Below are 21,561 nucleotides of genomic sequence, written 5' to 3'. Positions count from 1 at the left end.
TCAAGCGACAGCACAATGTTGAAGTCCCCGCCCCCACAGAAGTGCAGCGTTGTCCTCTGCTTGTATCGCGTGCCATAGTTGTTGAAAAAAGGTGGGGTCATCTGTATTGGGCCCATATGTGTTCGTTATAATTACCGGTTGGTTGTATAATGATCCCATGAGTATTAGATACTGGCCCTCTGTGTCGCTTACCGTTGTATGTGTCTGCCAGGGCACACCCTTTCTGGTCAGTATAGCTACCCCGCGGGAGTAGCTGGAATAGCCAGAGACATGCACCTCCCCCCATCTGCTACTAGACAATCTCTTCTTGGTGTTTTCGTTCAAGTTTGTTTCCTGTAGGAGACATATGTCCAAATTGTGCCTGGCAAGGTACGTCTGCACTAGCCTCACCTTCCAGTGGTCATTAAGACCGTGAACGTTCCAAGTGATACAGTTTAGTTTAGACATCGGGCAACAGCGCACCACAGTGCCGCGCATGACCCAGGACCCCAATTACCGGATGTCCATTCGCTAAATCCCTCTTGTATCCTGTAGTATGGTATCTCCCTGCGAAATGCCCCATGGTGATTCAATGACTGTGGTATAATTCTCAGCTTGGCAGTTGTGGTTGACAGATCTGAGGTGTAATGTAGTAGCCAACACAGAACATAATCAACCCCTTCCCTCCCTCCTCCCACACCAACCCCCCAATCAGGTCGCGTATTCCCCGGAACTCCCACATCCTGGAGAACAGTGGATCCTTCACTCAGCATACCCGATTGTACAGCCATTTACCCTTGTGGTTGGTACTCTTCGCTCCCTACTTCACCACGCAGTGAGGTCGATCCTACGTACCGCACCCTTGTATCTCACGCCCAGGATCGGTCTTTATGCACATACTCTACTGCTTAACCAGCCCTGAAGAGTCACATCTTTACACGGTGTGACGAAACACGTGTCGGCTGAATTGTTTTGTATTATGTATTGGTCAGACATCGACATACATAAAAAATACTTTGCACTAAGACTTCTGATGTCGACCTTCCTCATTTCAAAATCCTACAAACTTTGAGCCTTTTCATTCCTCTATCACTTCTAATGAAAGTATTATCCAGAAACGTGTGCACAGGACCTCTTTTTCTGTCTCCCCCTGCTTCATGTTGCGGCCCATTTAACATAAAACTCTTGAGAATCATCCCGTGGGGGCATGACGTCACCTGGCATCCCGCCCTGTCCACATGTCGACAGGGTGGCCGAGCGTTGTACCTGCTTAACAGATAAGTTTAAAGCAAAATCAAATTGGAGTAGCCAGGCAGTGCGTCACTCCGGGATTCCCACCCTTCCTGCACACCAGGGCGCTCTCCTACCAGTTCTCAGTCTGTGTCACTCAGATGGCTGCTTGGGGATCCTGCAGCCCCCGGGGCCTTGCTGTGGTGCAGTCTTGCCATCTGCTTAGCATAATTCATCGCTGCGTTGGCTTCGGTTAAAATCATGGGTTTACCACCTGTTTGTACTCTTAGTTTCGCCAGGTACAGCATCGCGTATTTCGTGCCAACTTTTTGGAATAGCTTCTTGGCTGGGATGAACTTGCGTCGTGCTGCCTGTACCGCTTGGGTGAAATCTTGGTAGAAAGCAACTCTGTTCCCTTGGTGTCTCATCTCCCCTTTCTCCCTGGCCAGTCTGAGGATAGTGTTCCTATCCCTGAAGTTGAGTAGGCGGGCAAGGATCGTTCTGGGTTGAGCGCCAGGGGGCTGGGGCCTGGGTCCCTGCGTGCGATGTGCTCGCTCCACCAGGAACATTGGCGACAGATCAGGGCCAAATAAGTCTTTCAGGAGATCCTCCACATATATTTCCATGTTTGCGATATTTGTTGTCTCTGGCACCCCCTTTATTCGAACATTGTTTCTGCGGGACCTCGCTTCAAGGTTTTCGTTGCGGGCCTTGATAACGTCCAGCACTTTATCCATTCTGAGAAGCTGTTCCTGTATTTCCACTTGACGATCATCCGAGTCCGAGACTCTGGTCTCCAGGGTGTCCAGTCTGGCTTCCTGTTTGTCCACTTTTTGCGAAATATGGTTCATCCGCTGTGCCAAGGAGTCCAGTTTGGTGTCTATGGCTCTTAGACTGACTTTCACCTCTCGAAACATACTTTTGATGTCTTCATCTTGGTCTGACTCCATCTGTGTTTATGGCACCACTGTGATCGGTGTTGAGTCAACATCCTGCAGTCTGGAGGGTCGTTTCTCAAAAGTAATTTTCGCTTGCTTGTTGTCGGTTCTCCCCATTTTCGCTTTCCTTCTGTACCGCCTGTCTATAGCACTGATCGTCACCAGACCTAGCCTCTCCAGGTCTACGGGTAGCAGTGACCGCTTTCAAAGGTTGCGGTTGCCGCAGGAAAGAATCGCCAATCTTGCGATTGTCACTGGGGGTTTGCTCCACCGCCGATGCCTGGGTGCTCCACCCCCGAGGTCCAGGTGCCTACTGATTGTGACTGCTTTGGCCGCAGTTTGCTTTACTCCAAGCCCTGTTCAAGCCATGGAAGGAGTTCGCCCAGTTATAATGACTGTTTGTCCATTTATATCCACTCACCCGACTGGTCCCAGCTGAGTCGCAGTCCACTTCGGATATCTGCCGGCGCATTACCAGCTCCGCCCGGCCCGGGGCGTGTGCATTTCTTTTCTGTTTAAGCAGCCGGCGCCATCTTGTCCTCCGCAGCCAAGTGCTCGTCCAGTGGCCCGCTCCAATTTCCTCTCCAAAAGTGGGCAGTCTGCTGTCGGAAGTGCCGCCACTCGCACCGCTGCTGGTATCGCAATGTCTTGGCTACTTTGAGGCTACAGATTCATGTTAGAGCGCCGGATAATTAACAGATTTTGCGCTTGGCCGGCAGAGCCACCCTAGGAAGCGGCCATCTTGCAGCTTGGTTCGGCCACGCCCCCCCCGATTGCAATCTTGACTGATGGGATACTCTGTCACAAACATTATGAGGGCACGAAAAATGATAAAAATGTTACTAAACCTGCAGGTCTAGTAACTTTAATAATCTACTCAACCTAATTGTAATGTACTTGACCCGTGAACTGGTCTCAAATTGTGTGATCCGAGGCAAATATTTTGTCTTATAAAGCCGCCTTTTCTTTATTATCACATAAGAGATCACCTTCGAATATGCAAGTTCACTGTTTCTGCTGTATAAAAAAAACTTGTTTTATATACTAGACTAAATGTTTGCTCCATGCATATCAAGAATCAAGTCCATATACAGTGTATACATGATTCCTGGCTTACCTCATAGTTCACTAATAGCATTGTCATCTGGGCAGGAGCACTAATAATTTTCAGTTTATGTTTAAAAACTCACTTTTCATAAATATATCACCAAAGCATGATGTGGTAGTGCATTGTCATTTACGGATAGCATATTTTCCATTGAAATAGGCACAAAACTTTCCCACTAACATGTAGTTCTACTGATAATAGCGCATAAACAATTTTGGGAAATTGGGTTTCAGCAAAAATATTTAAAATTTGCACATCACCAAGTAAAGTGTTCTAATTTGTGTTGATCCTATAAAAAAAAAATTCACCACAGTATTACAAAATGAGTCTTCATAACTAGTGTAATATATTTGAAATGTTTGAACAGTTCACTCAACTATTTCAGTGTTGTATTACAGTCTTTCGTTTAACATGCTTTGCATAGTTCAATTGTCACAGAGTTAACTTTACAAAATCCTCTAAAACTTCAGACACAGAAAGAAAAATAAATGTAATAAGATAAGCTGACTTTTGACCACTGTCTCTGAAAGCCAGAAAATGTGACAAGATAACAAGATTTAATGGCATTTTTTATTGCTCTTTCACTTTATGAACAATAAAGATGCTTTTAAATCTTGTTCTGTTGTCACATTTGCTCTGCTTTCAGAGACAGAGGTCAAAAGTCAGTTTGTCTTCCCTGAAGTTAGAGGATTTTCAACTGGCCAGAAATGGCGAGTAGTCCCTAAAAATAGCTGTTCCTGAATAAATTTTGCTCGACAATGCGAATGGGCAAGTGGATTTTACGAGCCCTGATGACGGATATCCCATCCACTGTATTACAAGTTCCATAATATATAATGGAATTGTAATTCGGTGGAAGGGGTATCTGTCACATTTGTGACGGAGTCATTCTGCCTGCCAAGTTCATAATCAGGCCGTAAGTCCAAATTTATGAATCTTCACCATGACTTCATTTACAGTGGCTTCCCCACAACAGTGCCTCCTCCTTGGAGACCGCCAGCTGCCTTGCCCCAATAAACTCTACATTCTCTGACATTTTCTTCCAAAATTTATTTTAAGACCGAAGGTAAGCAGAGACCAAGCCCAATAATACCACTGTATCTGACCCGTGCTCAATCCCTGTTGCCCAAAGCTGAGAGGGCTTTGGCTGAAAAGAAACTACTAATGGCTCATGAGGTGAACATGAAGGAACTGTAGCTCAAAGCCAGACAAGCAGAATCCATCAATAATGGTGACAACATACCTTCAGTTTCCACTGGAGAAGTAAGGGTCTGCATACCACAAGACCTGGTGCCCAGACATGTGGTGGGAGATGAAATAGACAAACAGTTTTCTGCATTTGTGGTAGCCCTTAGAATGCACAAGTTCTCAGAGGGGGATTGCTGAGCAAGCTTATGGGAGCATATGCCCACAGTGGGGAGAGACACCTTTCTAACACTAGAAATGAAAGTACAGATCAGTATGCTCCCATGAAGGCTACATTAATTGCCAAATGTGGGTTGACCCCTGAAAGTTACTACCAGAGGTTCAGGGTCAGCCACAGACTCCCAAACCAGTCTTGAGTGGATTTCTTAGATTGTTCCAACAAGGCACTGAGTGGTTGGATGAGGAGCAACAGAGTCAATGATATTGGGCTGTACAATTTGATCGTGAAGGATCAATTGTTCAATACTTGTTTTACAGAGCTGCGCCAACACCTAGTGGATAGCAAGCTCACTGACCCCAAGGAGCTTGCTAAGTAGGCATACCTCGTGATTAGTACCAAAGTGTCTAAGAAGGTTCCTCGGGTGACCTCAAGAAGGGTGGTTCAGAATTCCTGTAGCAGAGTGAGGGGGAGCTAAAGGAAGACACAGACAAATCCAAGAATAAGGTGGAAGGAAAGGGTTCCTATGCTTCTTCTGAAAAACAGGGAGATTGTTCTGGTGGGTGAAGTGCCCCATTTCCAGCCCCAGTGCTTTGATTTTTCTGGGTTAGCGGTGGGACTCTGTCCATCCTAGGAAACCACCTACTTGTGGGACCTCTACAGGAGTGGCCAATGTGGCCTTAGGGGTAAGAAGTCCCCAGGGGCAGCTGTTAAAACATGCCCTAATCTCACTTAGTTGGGAGGTGGATTCAGAGCATGAACACATGATCCCTGAGGGTGGGATTCATCACTTCCACCAGGCCAAAGTGAATTAGGGCCCTGTCACTGCTCTGAGGGACACTAGGGCCCAGCCAGACCATGGTAGTGGAAAGGCTGGTTTACTCAGAGCAGTACACTGGATGGGTGTGATGATTACTCAGGCCCAGGGGTAGGACTTTTTCAACGCTATGGCTCTGGTATCCCAGGAATGGGGTGAGTAGGTGGCCCTGAGAAGGACTTTCTGTCTCCCTGCCCTGGCACCAGTGTGTCCTTAGGCACAATAAGCTAGTGTGTAGAATGTCTTTAATTTCAGTGCTCCTGTTGTGTACCCAGTGCCCTTAACTCCTGGAAGTTGTGAGGTCACTATGGCCTTACAACCAGAAGCCCACCCATGTTCATAGCAACAACACCACTAACTGTCCATACAGCACCCCCTTTGTGAATCTCATGCACAAGTCTTTCTCTTCATACTCTGTTTTCCTGTGTGTTACTCTTTTGTACACTGAGGGGTTTCTCTCCTGTTGTGTGTGTTTCTTGTGTGTGCGATCACATACTTCAATGCAAACTGAGTGTTCTCCTCCTTGAGAATTCTTGCACACTCTGATCCCTAGGAGCAAACCTGACTGAGAAAATTGGCCGGATAAAGATTGTCTTCACTCCTACAATATGCAAACAGACCTGCAGCCAAGGACACTGCTTCAACTACTGCGAGAAAGGGGCCACCACCACCCTGTACAGCCAAGCTGGCCACAACTCTGACCCCAAGACCGGCTTCCGCATCTGTGAGTACTGTCATTTCTCAGATTTCGGAGCATACAAAGGTTCAAAGTGTGAGCAAAACTAGTAACTGTGCACAGCCGTTTCTTAGACTTCTGCACAAGGGTGAATAACCAACAAGCAAGTGGCTATTTACCCAGCCGCCAGCCAAATTATGTCTATTCGGTACTATTTACCTGGCGGTTGGCAAAATAGTACATAATCTCTGCTATTTAGACAGCCCCAGGCTAAATAGTAGAGATGATGTACAGTTTATCTGGTGGCCTGATTAATAGTGCGAAGGAGGTCTTTATTTAGCTTACCGTGAAGAAAAAGGATTGACAAACAATGATAGGGTGGGGGCCATCTTGTAATGGGGATGAAACGTGTGAGGCATTGAATGTAAGTACATATACCCATGTATAATAGCTTGTACAAAAGTAAGTGCATGAATTAATCTAAGGTGTTTACAGATTAAAATCAATTTTGAATAAAGACATTTGTTAGATAAGATGTGTAGAAATCAAACCTTTATTTCAGATGCTTCAGGATTTGGCACACAGATATTTTACGCTGCAGTCTAAGAGTATTTTTAAGCATTTTGCATACATGTTTTATTTACTCTTTAGAATACATTGTTTTTTAATGTTCCTGAACCACCTTGTAATGATTTTTAGATGTATGGGTTCATTTTGGGCTTCTTATGTAAGGCCTTATGCTTGCTTAGTATTTTAAACCTGGCAACACAGCAGCATTCAACAAGCAGCAAACAGGGAATGCTTACTGATAGGTGTTATATGGGCCCCAGAGCTGGGTACACATATAGTAGGCAATTAGTGCTTTGAGGCATAGTAGTTTGGAGCACTTGCAGGATGTAAATTGAGTGAGATACAGTTATGGGACTTCTGTGGAATGGGGAAGTGAAAGCGGGAGATAGGTAAGTAATGACTCTGGATAATTAACACATGTTAACTCTGCTGACTGTGAATACCACACTTGCCCATAGTATTCACCCAGCAGAGTGGGTTTCAGGCATAGATGCTTAGTAGTCCCATGTTGTGACTAGCCCCTTCAGTCACCTGCACAATGTATCTTGGGAATGGAAGTTTTGATTTTTAACATGCTATGCAATGTTTTAAGTGGGCATGGTCCTTCCTCTACTGAGTCCTTATTTCTATCCTTGACAGTGCTGTCTCCAAAATAAAAATATGTAACAGGATTGGAGGTTACACCTGACTAAAACCATTGTGGAGGGGGTGTGATGAAGGAAGGAGTAAGACCAGTAGGAGGAGGATGATGACAAGTAAGAGAATAAGGGCCAGAAGGTGGACTACAAGGAGGGCTAGGAAGACCAGAGCCATGAGAACCAGGACAAGAAAGACCAGGCCCAGGGAGACATAATCTGCGAGGACCAGGGTTACCAATTCTAGAGGGACCTGGAACAAATAGACGATGAGGAACAGAACACAGAAAAGAAGGACTAGGTATACCAGGACAAGCTGAAAAGGATCAGGAGGGCCAGGAGGATGTAGAATAGGATGATCTGGACCTAGTGGGCAAGTGCCTGAAGGAACAGAACCAAAAGGGGTAGAAGAAACAGCAGGACTGGACCATTACGACAAGGAGGGCTAGGTGGGCATGAGAGCACTGACGAGGACCAGGCGAATAAAAGAAGACCAGGATGAGGAGTAGCAGACCCAGGTAGACAGACCAAAGAGGACAAGTACCAGGATACCAATGGTGGGGTGAAGGCATTGGCATGCCCATTTTGGGCAGACCCCACCCCACCTCTACTTATAAAAAAAACAATATCTGGGGCCTAGTGGGCTTTCTCCCCCCAGGGGGCAGATCAGCAGTCTTGCCCCATCTGCCTCCGGGGGGGCAGTAAGACTGTGGGATTTTAGGGGGGGGCAATGGCATGCCCATTTTGGGCAGCCCCCACCCCTAAATTCAATGAAAAACAATCCCTGCCATCTAGTGGGCTTTCTACCCACCCCCAGGGAGGCAGATTGGGGGCTACTGCTCCATCTGCCCCCCACGGGGGGGCAAAAAGACTGTAATTTTGCAGGGGTTGGTGGGGGCAATGGCATGCTCATCTTGGGCAGCCCCCACCCTAACTGCAGTGAAAAAAAATCCCTGGTATTTAGTGGGCTCTGCCCCCATCTGACCCCCGGGGGGTTGGAAAGACTGGAATTTTGTGGGGGGAATGGGTGGGGCATTGGTATGCCCATCTTGGGAAGCCATCACCCCTAAATTCAACGTGGGAAAAAAACCTGGCGTCTAGTGGGCTTTCTGCCCCCCCAAGGGGAGGCAGGTTGGGTGCTACTGCCCCCCCAGGGGGGCAGAAAGACTGTAATTTTGCAGCAGGGTTGGGGTAATTGGCATGCCCATATTGGGCAGCCCCCACCCCTAATTCACATTGGAAAACAAATCCCTGGTTTCTAGTGGGCTTTCTGTCCCCCGTAGGGGCAGATTGGAGTCTACTACCTCCATCTACCCCCCAAGGGAGGGCAGAAAGACTGAATTCACCCAGGACAATTTGGGAGAGCAAAGGCCCTTCTCCAAGGGGCTGCTCCCCTATCCCTGGTGCCTAGTGTGTGGATCCCTGCTTGGGGATTGCCCTCCTGGGCGATCCCCAAGCAGGGAACAACTCGGGAGGGGCACCATTGGCTGAGATAGCCCCCTGAGCACGTAGAAAGTGAAACTGAAATGAGACTCTCGGCTCATTTCAGTTTCGGTTTCACTGAAATGACGTCAGCTTGACGTGCGAGATGATCGTCTTTTCAGAGAAACCACAGAGACAGTCTCTGGAGTTGGGGAAACTCTTCCCCAGCTCCTGAGGCTGTTGGGGGGCAAATGAAATCCCCCTGGTGCCCGCACCAGAGGGATTTCAAATGCCATGTGCGAGGACAGCCGGGGGCCGCCCTACGCACATGAACACTGGTGCGTCAGACCGCCCCCGGCCATCCGACGCACCGAAGGGGTTAAAAGTCTAGTAAGAAATTCCCAATGTTAACCTATGAGAGGAGTAGGCCTCACAGTAGTGAAAAATGAATGTAGGTGTTTTTCACTACCCGGACATGCAAAACTTAAAAGTACATGTCCTACCTTTTACTTACACAGCACCCTGCCCTATGGGCTGCCTAGGTCCCACCTTAGGGTGACTTAGGTGTAATAAAAGGGGAGTTTAATGGCAAGAGATTTTAAATGCCAAGTCGACATGGCAGTAAAACTGCACATGCAGGCTCTGCAGTGGCTGGACTGAAACATGGTTAAAGGGCTACTTGTGTGGTTGGCACAGTCAGTGCTGCAGACCCACTAGTAGCATTTAATTTATAGGCCCTGGGTACAGGTAGTGCACTCCACTAGAGACTTACAGATAAATTAAATATCCCAATTGTGTATAAAGCAAAGTCACCATGTTTTAGGGGAGAAACACATCCACTTTAACACTGGTTAGCAGTGGTAAACTGTTCAGAGTCCTAAAGCCAACAAAAAAGATCAGCAAAAAAGGAGACATGTAGGCAAAAGGTGTGTGGGAAAACCATCCTAAGGCTGACAGGTCTAACAGTGGTGATGAAACTGGGCAACCATATCACAAGGAAAATGTATATGTTGACCTTCTAAAAGCTGTCCTTGTTTTGGGATGGAAAAGTTGCTCGCATGGTGAAGGACATGTGCCCCTCCCTTGAGTGACCCAGCTGCAATAGTATCGGGATCCCTGGTGCTGATTTTATTTGTTGTAGGCCAACATGGATCATGCATGTATGCCATGACATAGGCCTGTCTCACAGATTGTAGTCTAATTGGACCAGGAGGGACCCCATAGTGCTACCCTCATAGTGGTGAAAAGCTACTGCTTTTGTGAGAAGTTAAGTAGCACGAGCACGTGGTGGCAGCTTACCATGTAGTGATCGGTAGAAGTGAACAGATCTGTTGGCCTGTGTCACTGGAGTGGGGTCTACAGGCTCACCCATGTAGAGTTCCATTGCTTTGTGCTTAACTCACCAGTGGACTACCTCAAGTTAGTATGTAGTGCTGTGCAGTGTGTATGTTGTTGTTTTCATGTGCTGGGTGTATGTGTGCTTGTAAATGGTACAATACATGGAAGTCTATGGGATCTTAGCCCTTTCTGCGGGGTCATCCCGAAACTTTTTGCATTCACTCTCCTGTTTTCTAAACCCGTTTTTGTAGGCTTTTAGGACTTCTGCACACTTTACCATTGCTAGCCAGTGCTAAAGTGCATGTGCTCTCTCCTTTAAACATGGTGACATTGGTTTACACACAAATGCCACATTTAATTTACTTGTAAGTCCCTGGTAATGTGGTAGTACTTGTACATTAAATGCATCTACTGACCTGCAGCACTTATTGTGGCCCCCCATCTAAGTTACCCTTCAAACATATCTGATGCCTGCCATTGCAGCCTGTGTGTGCGGTTTTAAACTGCCATTTTGACCTGATAAAATACACCTTTTGCCAGGTGTACACAACCCAAACGGCAAGTTGGACATTACGTTTTACATGTTTTGGTAGTGATAACTTTCAATTGTAAACAACCGCAATGGACCGCACTCCGCTAGCCCCTCCTCCGGGTCGCCCCAAGGGAAGCTGGTACATGAAGTTCTTGAGTGGTTCACCCCAGTGGGTGCAAGTAAGTACTTGTTGAACTGATGATCTCTGATGGAGTTCTTGAGTGGTTCACCCCAGTGGGTGCAAGTAAGTACTTGTTGAACTGATGATCTCTAGACCCGATACATGTCCCGGGTTTTAAAATATCGCCCGAGACATGGCTCGGGATAACTTCCCTCCTCAGTAGAGAAAATAGTTAGGGGTGGAAGAGAGGGCCGCCAAGCAACCGTCAAGGGCCTCAGTGCCCGCACAGGCACGCAGGTGCGTCGTCCAGGAGCTCGTCAGCTCAAAGCTCGAGGGAGCCATTTTTATAAACAACCGCAATGGACCGCACTCCGCTAGCCCCTCCTCCGGGTCGCCCCAAGGGAAGCTGGTACATGAAGTTCTTGAGTGGTTCACCCCAGTGGGTGCAAGTAAGTACTTGTTGAACTGATGATCTCTGATGGAGTTCTTGAGTGGTTCACCCCAGTGGGTGCAAGTAAGTGCTTGTTGAACTGATGATCTCTAGACCCGATACATGTCCCGGGTTTTAAAATATCGCCCGAGACATGGCTCGGGTTTCGGGATAACTTCCCTCCTCAGTAGAGAAAATAGTTAGGGGTGGAAGAGAGGGCCGCCAAGCAACCGTCAAGGGCCTCAGTGCCCGCACAGGCACGCAGGTGCGTCGTCCAGGAGCTCGTCAGCTCAAAGCTCGAGGGAGCCATTTTTATAAACAACCGCAATGGACCGCACTCCGCTAGCCCCTCCTCCGGGTCGCTCCAAGGGAAGCTGGTACATGAAGTTCTTGAGTGGTTCACCCCAGTGGGTGCAAGTAAGTACTTGTTGAACTGATGATCTCTGATGGAGTTCTTGAGTGTTTCACCCCAGTGGGTGCAAGTAAGTACTTGTTGAACTGATGCTCTCTAGACCCGATACATGTCCCGGGTTTTAAAATATCGCCCGAGACATGGCTCGGGTTTCGGGATAACTTCCCTCCTCAGTAGAGAAAATAGTTAGGGGTGGAAGAGAGGGCCGCCAAGCAACTGTCAAGGGCCTCAGTGCCCGCACAGGCACGCAGGTGCGTCGTCCAGGAGCTCGTCAGCTCAAAGCTCGAGGGAGCCCTTTTTATAAACAACCGCAATGGACCGCACTCCGCTAGCCCCTCCTCCGGGTCGCCCCAAGGGAAGCTGGTACATGAAGTTCTTGAGTGGTTCACCCCAGTGGGTGCAAGTAAGTACTTGTTGAACTGATGATCTCTGATGGAGTTCTTGAGTGGTTCACCCCAGTGGGTGCAAGTAAGTACTTGTTGAACTGATGATCTCTAGACCCGATACATGTCCCGGGTTTTAAAATATCGCCCGAGACATGGCTCGGGTTTCGGGATAACTTCCCTCCTCAGTAGAGAAAATAGTTAGGGGTGGAAGAGAGGGCCGCCAAGCAACCGTCAAGGGCCTCAGTGCCCGCACAGACACGCAGGTGCGTCGTCCAGGAGCTCGTCAGCTCAAAGCTCGAGGGAGCCATTTTTATAAACAACCGCAATGGACCGCACTCCGCTAGCCCCTCCTCCAGGTCGCCCCAAGGGAATCTGGTACATGAAGTTCTTGAGTGGTTCACCCCAGTGGGTGCAAGTAAGTACTTGTTGAACTGTTGATCTCTAGACCCGATACATGTCCCGGGTTTTAAAATATCGCCCGAGACATGGCTTGGGTTTCGGGATAACTTCCCTCCTCAGTAGAGAAAATAGTTAGGGGTGGAAGATAGGGCCGCCAAGCAACCGTCAAGGGCCTCAGTGCCCGCACAGGCACGCAGGTGCGTCGTCCAGGAGCTCGTCAGCTCAAAGCTCGAGGGAGCCATTTTTATAAACAACCGCAATGGACCGCAATCCGCTAGCCCCTCCTCCGGGTCGCCCCAAGGGAAGCTGGTACATGAAGTTCTTGAGTGGTTCACCCCAGTGGGTGCAAGTAAGTACTTGTTGAACTGATGATCTCTGATGGAGTTCTTGAGTGGTTCACCCCAGTGGGTGCAAGTAAGTACTTGTTGAACTGATGATCTCTAGACCCGATACATGTCCCGGGTTTTAAAATATCGCCCGAGACATGGCTCGGGTTTCGGGATAACTTCCCTCCCCAGTAGAGAAAATAGTTAGGGGTGGAAGAGAGGGCCGCCAAGCAACTTTCAATTGTGAGCAAGTTAGGAATTTCCAGTTTGGTGTCTAAAAATTGTAATTAAAACCTTTAATGCTAACGTCAGCTTTTCTCACAATTCTGTAAATGCCTTTTAGGAAGTTGGTATTTTCTTGTCCTAACCATTTGGTGCCTGGATCCTGTATCCTGGCTCACATGACTAGGCATACCTGGCAGTTGGTCTTTGTGTATTACTCTCAGACAGTGAGACAAAGGGGGAATAGGTGTTGGCAGGATGGACCTTCCCTGACTTGATGAGGGGCAGAGCCTGCATTTACCAAACTTGCACAGCACGAAGACTGTCTCATCACACTCAGAAAGGGATTCACACTAGTCTTTTGTGCCCCCAGACAAGCCGGGCCAGGGCAGGGAGGAGGGAAATTCCAAACACCTCTGGGTGTGGAACCCTCTAGAAACTTCTCCTACTTCAAAGCTGGCACCAAGGATAAATAGAGGAGCTTCGGACCCAACTCTTCAGTATACCTATAGACCTATGGAAGTCTCAGAAGGACTGCTGTGCTGCTCTGCTGCAAGCAGGACTAACACTCTGCTGCCCTGCTACTCTGCTGCCCTGCTGCCTGAGTGAGAAAGACGACCTGCATCTTGAACTCAGGACCATGAGAGTGACTCCAAGGGCTAGCTGGTGTGCCTTCTGATCTAAGCCTTAGGGACATAAATACTCCAACCACCTTGAACCCTGCTCTTGGACTCTTCCTGCTGTAAGTCTTGCCCCCAATCGGTGCCACCCAAGTCCTACATCCTTGAAAGTGTGTTTGAAGGTGCTCTACCAGCCCAACTGTGGCCCTCATGGGAAGCGATGCAAATCAACGTGAAGCAATATGAAACACTGCAAAGCCTCACTGCACAGCTGTCAGTCTCATCAGAATCGACGCCGAGTGGCACAAAGCTCTTCAACGATTCACCACACAGCTGCCAGCTTCATCGGAACTGATGAAGAGTGACGCAAAGTCCCATCAAGCTTTGCTGCACAGTTCATCGGAACCGATGTAGAGTGACGCAAAGCCCCACAAAGCTTCACCGCACAGCTCCATCTGAACCTACGCCGGGCGACTCGAAGCCTTGCAAAGCAACACTGCGCAGACCGCACACCAAGCACATAAGGTACTTTGTTCAGCTGTCCTAACTTTGTCCCTGTTCTGGCCCTCTCTCCATTGTGATCAGACTGAACTTGTGGCTTTGTCCCAACCCCGCATGACCAGCGCCACGGTTGGCGCTTTGAGCTTTTTAGCACTACTTTCACCTAAAACGTTAACATTTTAGATCTCTGATAACTAATTTACTTTTTGTCATTTTGATCTCAAGTAATTTATTACATTTTACTCTATTTTTCTAAATTGATGTGTTTTTTATTGTGTTGTGTTTTCACTTTATTACTTTTTGAAGTGCTGCATAATTACTTTATACATTGCCTCTAAGTTGAGCCTGGCTGCTTTTGTGTCAAGCAACCAGAGGGTTGAGCACATGTTCATGTGGAGTTTGATTGTGTGTCACCCTCACAAGAATTGTGGTTGCTGCTTGAGTAGGGGTTCATCCCTTCAACCAGTGACCCAATTTTCTACAGTTCCAATTTGGGAGACCCAGAGCTGACTGGAGGAGCATGAAGAAGAAATTCCCTAGATAGATTTGTGGATTGCTGCATTCCTGTTAGCTGGGTGGGACACACCCTGGAGGAGGACGAGCCAGGCTCTTCAGTGCACTTCAAAGGGTGCTCTTTGATTCAGGGAGAAGGGGTAAGGTTACATCTCAGGAAGGAGATGGGGTTGATAAAAGAATCATAAACAGCAGTTTTGGGGCTGCAGCCACCTGGTATGATGCAGGATCCGACGATTCCTGCTGGTTGGCAGACCATCACATTGGACAGGTGGGTCCTGCAGGTGGCCCAGAAGGGGTACACCTTGCCCTTCATTGCCATTCTGCCACACCTTCTGCTGTCCCTAGAGCACCTAAAGGAAGACCCATCTGTCTGTTGTACAGCAGGAAGTGAAAGCGCTTTTGGCCAGAGGGGCTATTGATAGGATGCCTGCGCCAGGAGTAGGTCGTGGTTGTTATTCTCGTTACTTTCTGGTGCTGAAGAAGAATGAAGGTCCTTGTCCTATTTTAGTGATGCGCTGTCGTAACGTCTTTCTCCAGAAAGAAAAGTTCAAGATGCTCACACTAGTTATGCTTTGGCTGCCCTATAGCCCGGGGAATGGATAGTGAGAAGAGGTGTGGTGCAGTGGCCAGTGCAGCTGACTCCGGAACACGGGGGCTCACGGTTTGATCCCCGGCGCCGGCAGCAGGTTAGCAGTTTAGCTCTATTGCCCAGAGGCAATTGCTCGCTTAATCTTCCTGACAGGCCACAGCGCTGGAACTCCTCTTCGGAGTTAGCTGTGCGCTTTACAAATGCTGGTATTTATTTTGGTGTTAGACCTGCAGGACGCCTATGTCCATATACCCATCCTTCAGGCCCATTGTTGCCACCTGAAGTTTGTGGTGGGACAAGAGTATTTTCTGTTTGCTGTGCTCCTCATTGGTCTCACCATTGCCACTCAGACAAGAAAGTGATGGCGGTAGTAGCAGCACACCTTCGGAAGTCAGAGTACCAGTCTTCCCCCAGCTAATCAACTGGCTGTTGAAGGCGTGCTCGCCCCAGGCAGTCATCAACCACCTCCAGAGTACGGCGAATCTCCTATCATCTTTAGGGTTCACTATCAACATACCAAAGTCACACATGACTCCTTCTCAGACTCTCCCCTTCATCTGAGCCATTCTGGACACAGTTTGGTTATACCTCTCCTCGGAAAGAAGAGACCAGGACATTCAGATTATGATCCTGATCTGTCATCTTCTGTCCTGGAATCCAGTGAGGTTGACTCTGATGCTACGGGGACTGATGGCCTCCTGCATCCTGCTGGTCAATCATGTCAGGTGGCATATGCGGACTCTGTGGTGGGATCGGAAGTCTCAATGAGCCCAGCATCAAGGGGACCGCTTCAACCACGTCAAAATCTCTGAAGAGATTGTGAAAGATCTCAGTGTTGGTTACTGGACTGCGATTTGGTCAGTGACAGACCCCTCTTCTTACCCCACCCAGAATTGACTGTGATGACCGATGCGTTCCTTCTTGGTTGGGGCGGCCATCTGAGAGAGGTGGAGATCAGAGGCCTCCTATCTCTGGCAGAGGCCCAGCTCCGTATCAAACTCCTGGAGCTGAGGGACATACTATTGGTGTTGAAAATCGTTCTTCTGTTCATCAAAGGGAGGCTGGTGCAGGTGCTCATGGGCAACACCACTGCCATGTGGTATTGTAACAAGCAGGGTGGTATGGGGTTCTGGGCCCTGTGCCAGGAGCCACTACCCTCTGGAACTGGCTGGGCCATCAAGGGATCTTTCTGGTGGTGAACCACCTGGCAGGATCTTTGAATGCCAAGGCGGAAAAAGCTCAGAGTCAACGCCTAGCGTATCACGAGTTGTAGTTACACCCAGAGGTGGGCAAGGTCTTATCCACGATCGCTTGGCTCGATCTATTCGCAACAGCCAAGAATGCCCAATGTCTGCAGTGCTGCGCATTGGAGTTCCCAATGCGCTGCTCGCTAGGGGGCCCATTCCATCTAGAGTGAAACTCTTGACTCCTGTACCCCTTCCTGACTATACCTCTACTGCCCTGAGTTTTGAAGAAGATTAATAACAACCACCAGGCCAAGGTCATCCTAGTGACCCTGGATTGGGCATAGAGAGTATGGTATCCAGAATTCATGGGCTTGAGCATCTATGATCGGGCTTCCCCTCCAGGAAGAGCTGCTATCGCAAGAACAGGGCAGGGTTCTGCACCTGGGCCCTTCGCAATCTCCATGTAGATTAGGTGGCGACAGCTGAACACCTTCGACATTCCTCCAGAGCTGGTTGATGTCATCTTGGCAGCAAGGCATCCCTCAACAAAAATTGTATACGCCTTGTCATTGGGACAAATTTGTGTTTTGATGCGACACATGCTACATTGTACCCTTCCACGCCAAGTTGTCTAGCGTTCCCAAAGCAAGGCTTTGCTTTGGGCACAGTTAAGGGGTACGTTTTAGCTCTTTTGGCCACAAACAGTTGCCAGACTAGCCCTCATCACTTAAGTCACTAGTTGTGTTATGTTGTTTTTGAAAGGTCTCAAATACATGTGTCATCCCTCTCCTTTTTTCATACCTCAGTAGGACCTTAATGTGGTTTTTAGATATTTGATGTGCACTCCCTTTAAGCCACTTCACAGCTGTCCTTTGTGGCTCCGCACCCTCAAGATGGAGTTTCTCGTGGCCATTACCTCGGCATGACAAGTGAGTGAGCTTCAGGCTCTTTGTGTTAATCCCCTGTAATCACCTTCTTCCCAGACAAACTGGTTCATGCGGCCGCGAGCATCCTTCTTACAAAAGGTTGTGACAGCATTCCACCTTGGGCAAACTATCACACTGCCAGTGTTCTATGCTCCGCCTCATCCCTCTTAAGGAGAAGGCGAAAAGACTCTATTGCTTGGACCCGAAAAGAACGCAGAGCTTTTACATTGACTGTACCAAAGAAAACTGAGTAGACAATCAGCTCTTTGTGGTGTTTACTGGGGCAAAAAAAACTCAAGGGCATGCAGAAGAGGACCATCTCCTGTTGGATCATACTCTGGATCAAGATCTGCTAAGCATTGGTCAAAAAGCAGCCACTAAAAAGTCTTTGAACCTATTTCACTAGTGCCAAAGGTGATATCACTGCCTTGGCACGTGGAGTTCCTGTCCTGGACATCTGCCAGGCAGCTATGTGGGCATTGCTTCATATGTTCACGAAGCACTACTTTCTAGACTGCCAGGTTCGCTGAAAAGGGCATGTCGCCCACTTTGTCCTACAGGACTTTTTGATTTGAGCCAATTCATAGACCCACCTCTTAATAGGTACTGCTCTGATATTCAAAAGGTGAGGCATTTGTGGTTATAAGTCTATCAGAAGAAAAAGTGACTTACCTTCCGTAACACTCTTTCAGGTAGAGACTTTATCCAACCACGGATTCCTCACCAACCCTTCCATCCTCACCATTCTGTTGATTTGACTGTACACATGAATAATATTCCAAGGCTAGGAATCTTCACACTGGTCAAAGCCAATTTGGTGTGCAGGCAGCCTTGAAAGCAACTGACGTCAACACGCTGGAATGGCGCCTGTATAGGCCAATCATGTAATTTTTGGAGTGGAATGGCGTCAGTGCAAGCTGCACAGCGCCTGTAAGAAAGTACCCTTGCCCCCACACTTTGCCAAACTGCTGATGTACTTTGACTGAGTGTGCCCTGGGTTTCTGCCAAACAGGTACCCAGGGCCTATGTTCTTTCCCTAAACTGCATTAAAAACAAAACCCAATTGGCACTCTTTGGCCACAGGTCAGTCCCTTGTCAATGGTACCATAAGTACCAAGGATACTGTGGCCAGAGAAGGCCTCTAAGGGCAGCAGCACTTATTGTGCCACCCTTAGAGACCCTGTACCTTTACACACACCAACACACATTGCAGGATGCGTGTTTTGGTGCAAAACAAAGTAAAGAGTTGACATGGCTCACATCCCTGTGTGCCATGCCTACAACCCACTGCCCTGGCATAGGTCAGCCACCCCTCTAGCTAAGTGCACTATGCCAGTGGTGAGGGTACAGGTGCATGAGCCCTGTAGCCCTAGAGTGCCTAAGCCAATTCTTAGACATTGTAAGTGCAGTAATGCCATGAAGAGTATATGGTGCTGGGAGTTTGTCATTACAAACTCCTCAGCACCATAATGGCTTTACTGAAAACTGGTAAGTTTGGTATCAAACTTCTCAGCACATTAAACCCACTCTGATGCCAGTGTGGGATTTAATGAAAAATGCACTCAGGGGGCATCTTAGAGATTCCCCCTGAAAAACGACCTAACACCAGTGTCCAGGCTGAGTGGCTGCTTGCCAGCTGCCACCACCAGACATGTTTCTGGACCCCTGGTTCGAAAGCCTGCCTGTGTCGGGATCTGAAACAATGCACATACTGGGACGAGGTGCCAAGCCTCCTCTCCCAGAATGGGCCGGGTCCACGAAGGGGAAGCTTCAAAGGCTTGCCGCCTTTGTGAGCTACCCCAGGCCTTTGCTGTTCCAGCAATTGGCCCCCACCGGTTCTGACCCCTACTTTGGGGGGGGGGGGGGGGAGAATAAGCAGGAAAACCAAGTAAGGAAGGAAGATGTGCCCACTTTTGCCAACCCCACCCCTCAGGTGAGGGAGGCGAGGTGAAGCTCAACTCTCAGTCCCCGCCTTTTGAAGATGGGGGACCCAGCCAACCAGAGTGAGGCATATGCCCCCCTCCCACTGGAGGGTGGCATAATAGGGGGTGTACCCACTCCAAGGAAGGGACACATTGGTCCCAACCTTTACTTACCTGTAATGCCCCTAAATCTGTTATTTAGGGGCAACCCTGAACCTTGCCTCCTCAGACAAGAATCGACAAGAAGAAGGACCGAAGAAGCTGTGCTGAAACTAACAAGAGGAGGACACCCACTGACTTGGCCTTAGCCCTACGCCTGTCCCCAACTTAAACACGATCCAGCGAAATCCTGGTGAGTCCTACAGCCAGCAGCCTCAAGAACCCGAATGTCCCGCCCTGCCTTCCCAGCCAAAGACTTTGTCTCCCGTGAGCACCGGATTTGCTCAATCACAGACTCAGGCCCCTGCCAAAACCACAAGTCTGCATCACTCTGCACCCGACGCCCACTGCCCGAGTTAGAGTGGCCCGATACCACGGGGAGGTCTCCCCAGCAATCTGGACTGGAAATCTGGTGATCTCTGACCTGCCTCAAATCTCCAGGCGAAGCCTGCAGCCTCTTTCTGGAGTAGCCCCGCGACCGGAGATGGTAAGAAAAACCAGACGCCTGAAGATACCTCTGCACCCTATGTCCCACGGCCTTAGGTGGCCCAACCGACGGTGTCCCAGCATCCCCAGGCATCCCAACTTACCTCTCCAACCAGTGGTCACCTCCAGAAGATCTTCGTCCCCGAGTCTGCAGTTTATGTTGCAACCGGAGAATCGCCATTGAAAACAACAGGGCACCCGAGGCCAAATCAGCACCCTGCACCCAGTCGCCCCTGCGCCGCTGCGGATGAACTTTGGGTGCTAACTCGGATTCCCCTTTGCCCTGAGCCTAACACCAGGAGCTTTGCTCCCACAACCTTGTGGCCTGCTCGTGAACAGCCACCAACTGGAGGCCCCCTATCCCCCATTGGATAACATTGGGCCTCAGCACTCTGCACCCGGCCGCCCTAGTTTTTCAAGAATGCATACTTGACCCTTGGGGAACCCTAGTTCTAACCCCAGAATACCACAAACTTGTACTTACCTGCATACCGTTAACTTAATTTTTCTCCATAGGAATACATTGAATGTTTTTCCTTGAAAATTGTTTTAAATGTGGAGTTGGTTTTGTATGAGAACTTGAAAAACTGCAGATATTTAAAAACTGCTTTACTTACCTTTTCTCTAGGAAATGTCCCAGTGTGATATCTAGGCATATCACACTGAGTAGAAAAAGTAATCCATAAAGTAATCTTAAAAGTAATCCAAAGTAATCTAACAGTAATTTCCACTGTATTCAAAAGTATTTACAAGTCATTTTAATTTGGCTTGCTTGTTGTTCAACTTGCCTTGTAAAGTATCATGTACACTTACCTGTGCCAGGCGTGTTTGCTTCTAGAAAATAAATATAACTAAATACTATTTTTATGCAAATCAAATTGGTCTGAGTTCAGTCTTTGAGTGTGTGACATCATTTGCTGCCTGAGTGTGTACAACAAATGCTTAACACTACCCTCTGATAAAGCCTTACTGCTTGCCCACTCTACAACAAATAGGGAGTAAGGTGCTATATACTTTTACCTTTGGGGTTCCACTGAACTCTTTGCACACTATACTTCATTTTGGTATAGTATATACAGAGCCAGCTTCCTACAGCGCCACCTACTGGTGCACAGAGGTACTGCTAAAAAGTTTCCAAATCCAGTCTGAAGCCTGGGGAATATTCCGAAGGTGGGGAACCTTTGTTTAGATAGTCTCTGCCAGTGGCTTAGCTAGACCATGTGCCTCCTGTGGTGTTCTCTTTGTTTGCCACCTGCGGGCGTGACATGTAAGAGCGGGGGGGCTGGCAATTCCCACGGCAGCCGCAGATAAGAGCGGGAGAGGCTGCCGCCCCCGAAACTCATGCCACCTGGGGCAGTCCTCCCCTCTCCCCCTCCCGCTTGCCACACCACTTGTCTCTACCAAAAGGACCATTACTGAAGGTAAGCAACTTGTTGTTTATTAGGACCCCACCCTCTTTGTCTGTTTATCCTCCTCCTCGATTGCCCTGTAACTCAGGTTTTTGCAAGCTACTCTCATTGTAATTTCTCATGTATCTTTCTGCCTTGGTAAGTTAGCACAGCATCCCTTAACACTCACATCCACTTTCACACCCAGCCTTTCCTTTCTTCTTGCAAAAAATCTGAGTTTTTGTTTCTATTATGAAGATACACATAGTCATACTGTTATAAACTATGATGCCATTTGCTTATCACAAAATCCAGCATTGCGCAATACGTGTTAGAAGTTTGGTCAGTGCTAAGCTTGCTCAT

At 48.4% G+C, this 21,561-nt stretch overlaps 1 protein-coding gene across 1 annotated transcript in view; it reads left to right on the top strand.

The window, feature by feature from the left end:
* LTBP2 (latent transforming growth factor beta binding protein 2) overlaps positions 1–21,561 on the top strand; it is a 1,878,832-nt gene that overhangs the window by 839,937 nt on the left and 1,017,334 nt on the right. Inside the window, exon 5 of the mRNA XM_085626762.1 lies at positions 5,989–6,159. Coding sequence (XP_085482888.1) covers positions 5,989–6,159 — 171 coding nt within the window. The remainder of the gene's footprint in view (positions 1–5,988; positions 6,160–21,561) is intronic.

This window comes from Triturus cristatus, chromosome 9 (assembly GCF_964204655.1).
Source record: "Triturus cristatus chromosome 9, aTriCri1.1, whole genome shotgun sequence".
NCBI classification, from domain to species: domain Eukaryota; kingdom Metazoa; phylum Chordata; class Amphibia; order Caudata; family Salamandridae; genus Triturus; species Triturus cristatus.
The sequence above is the reverse complement of the archived record's forward strand: the minus strand, read 5'-3'. Positions and strand labels throughout refer to the sequence as shown.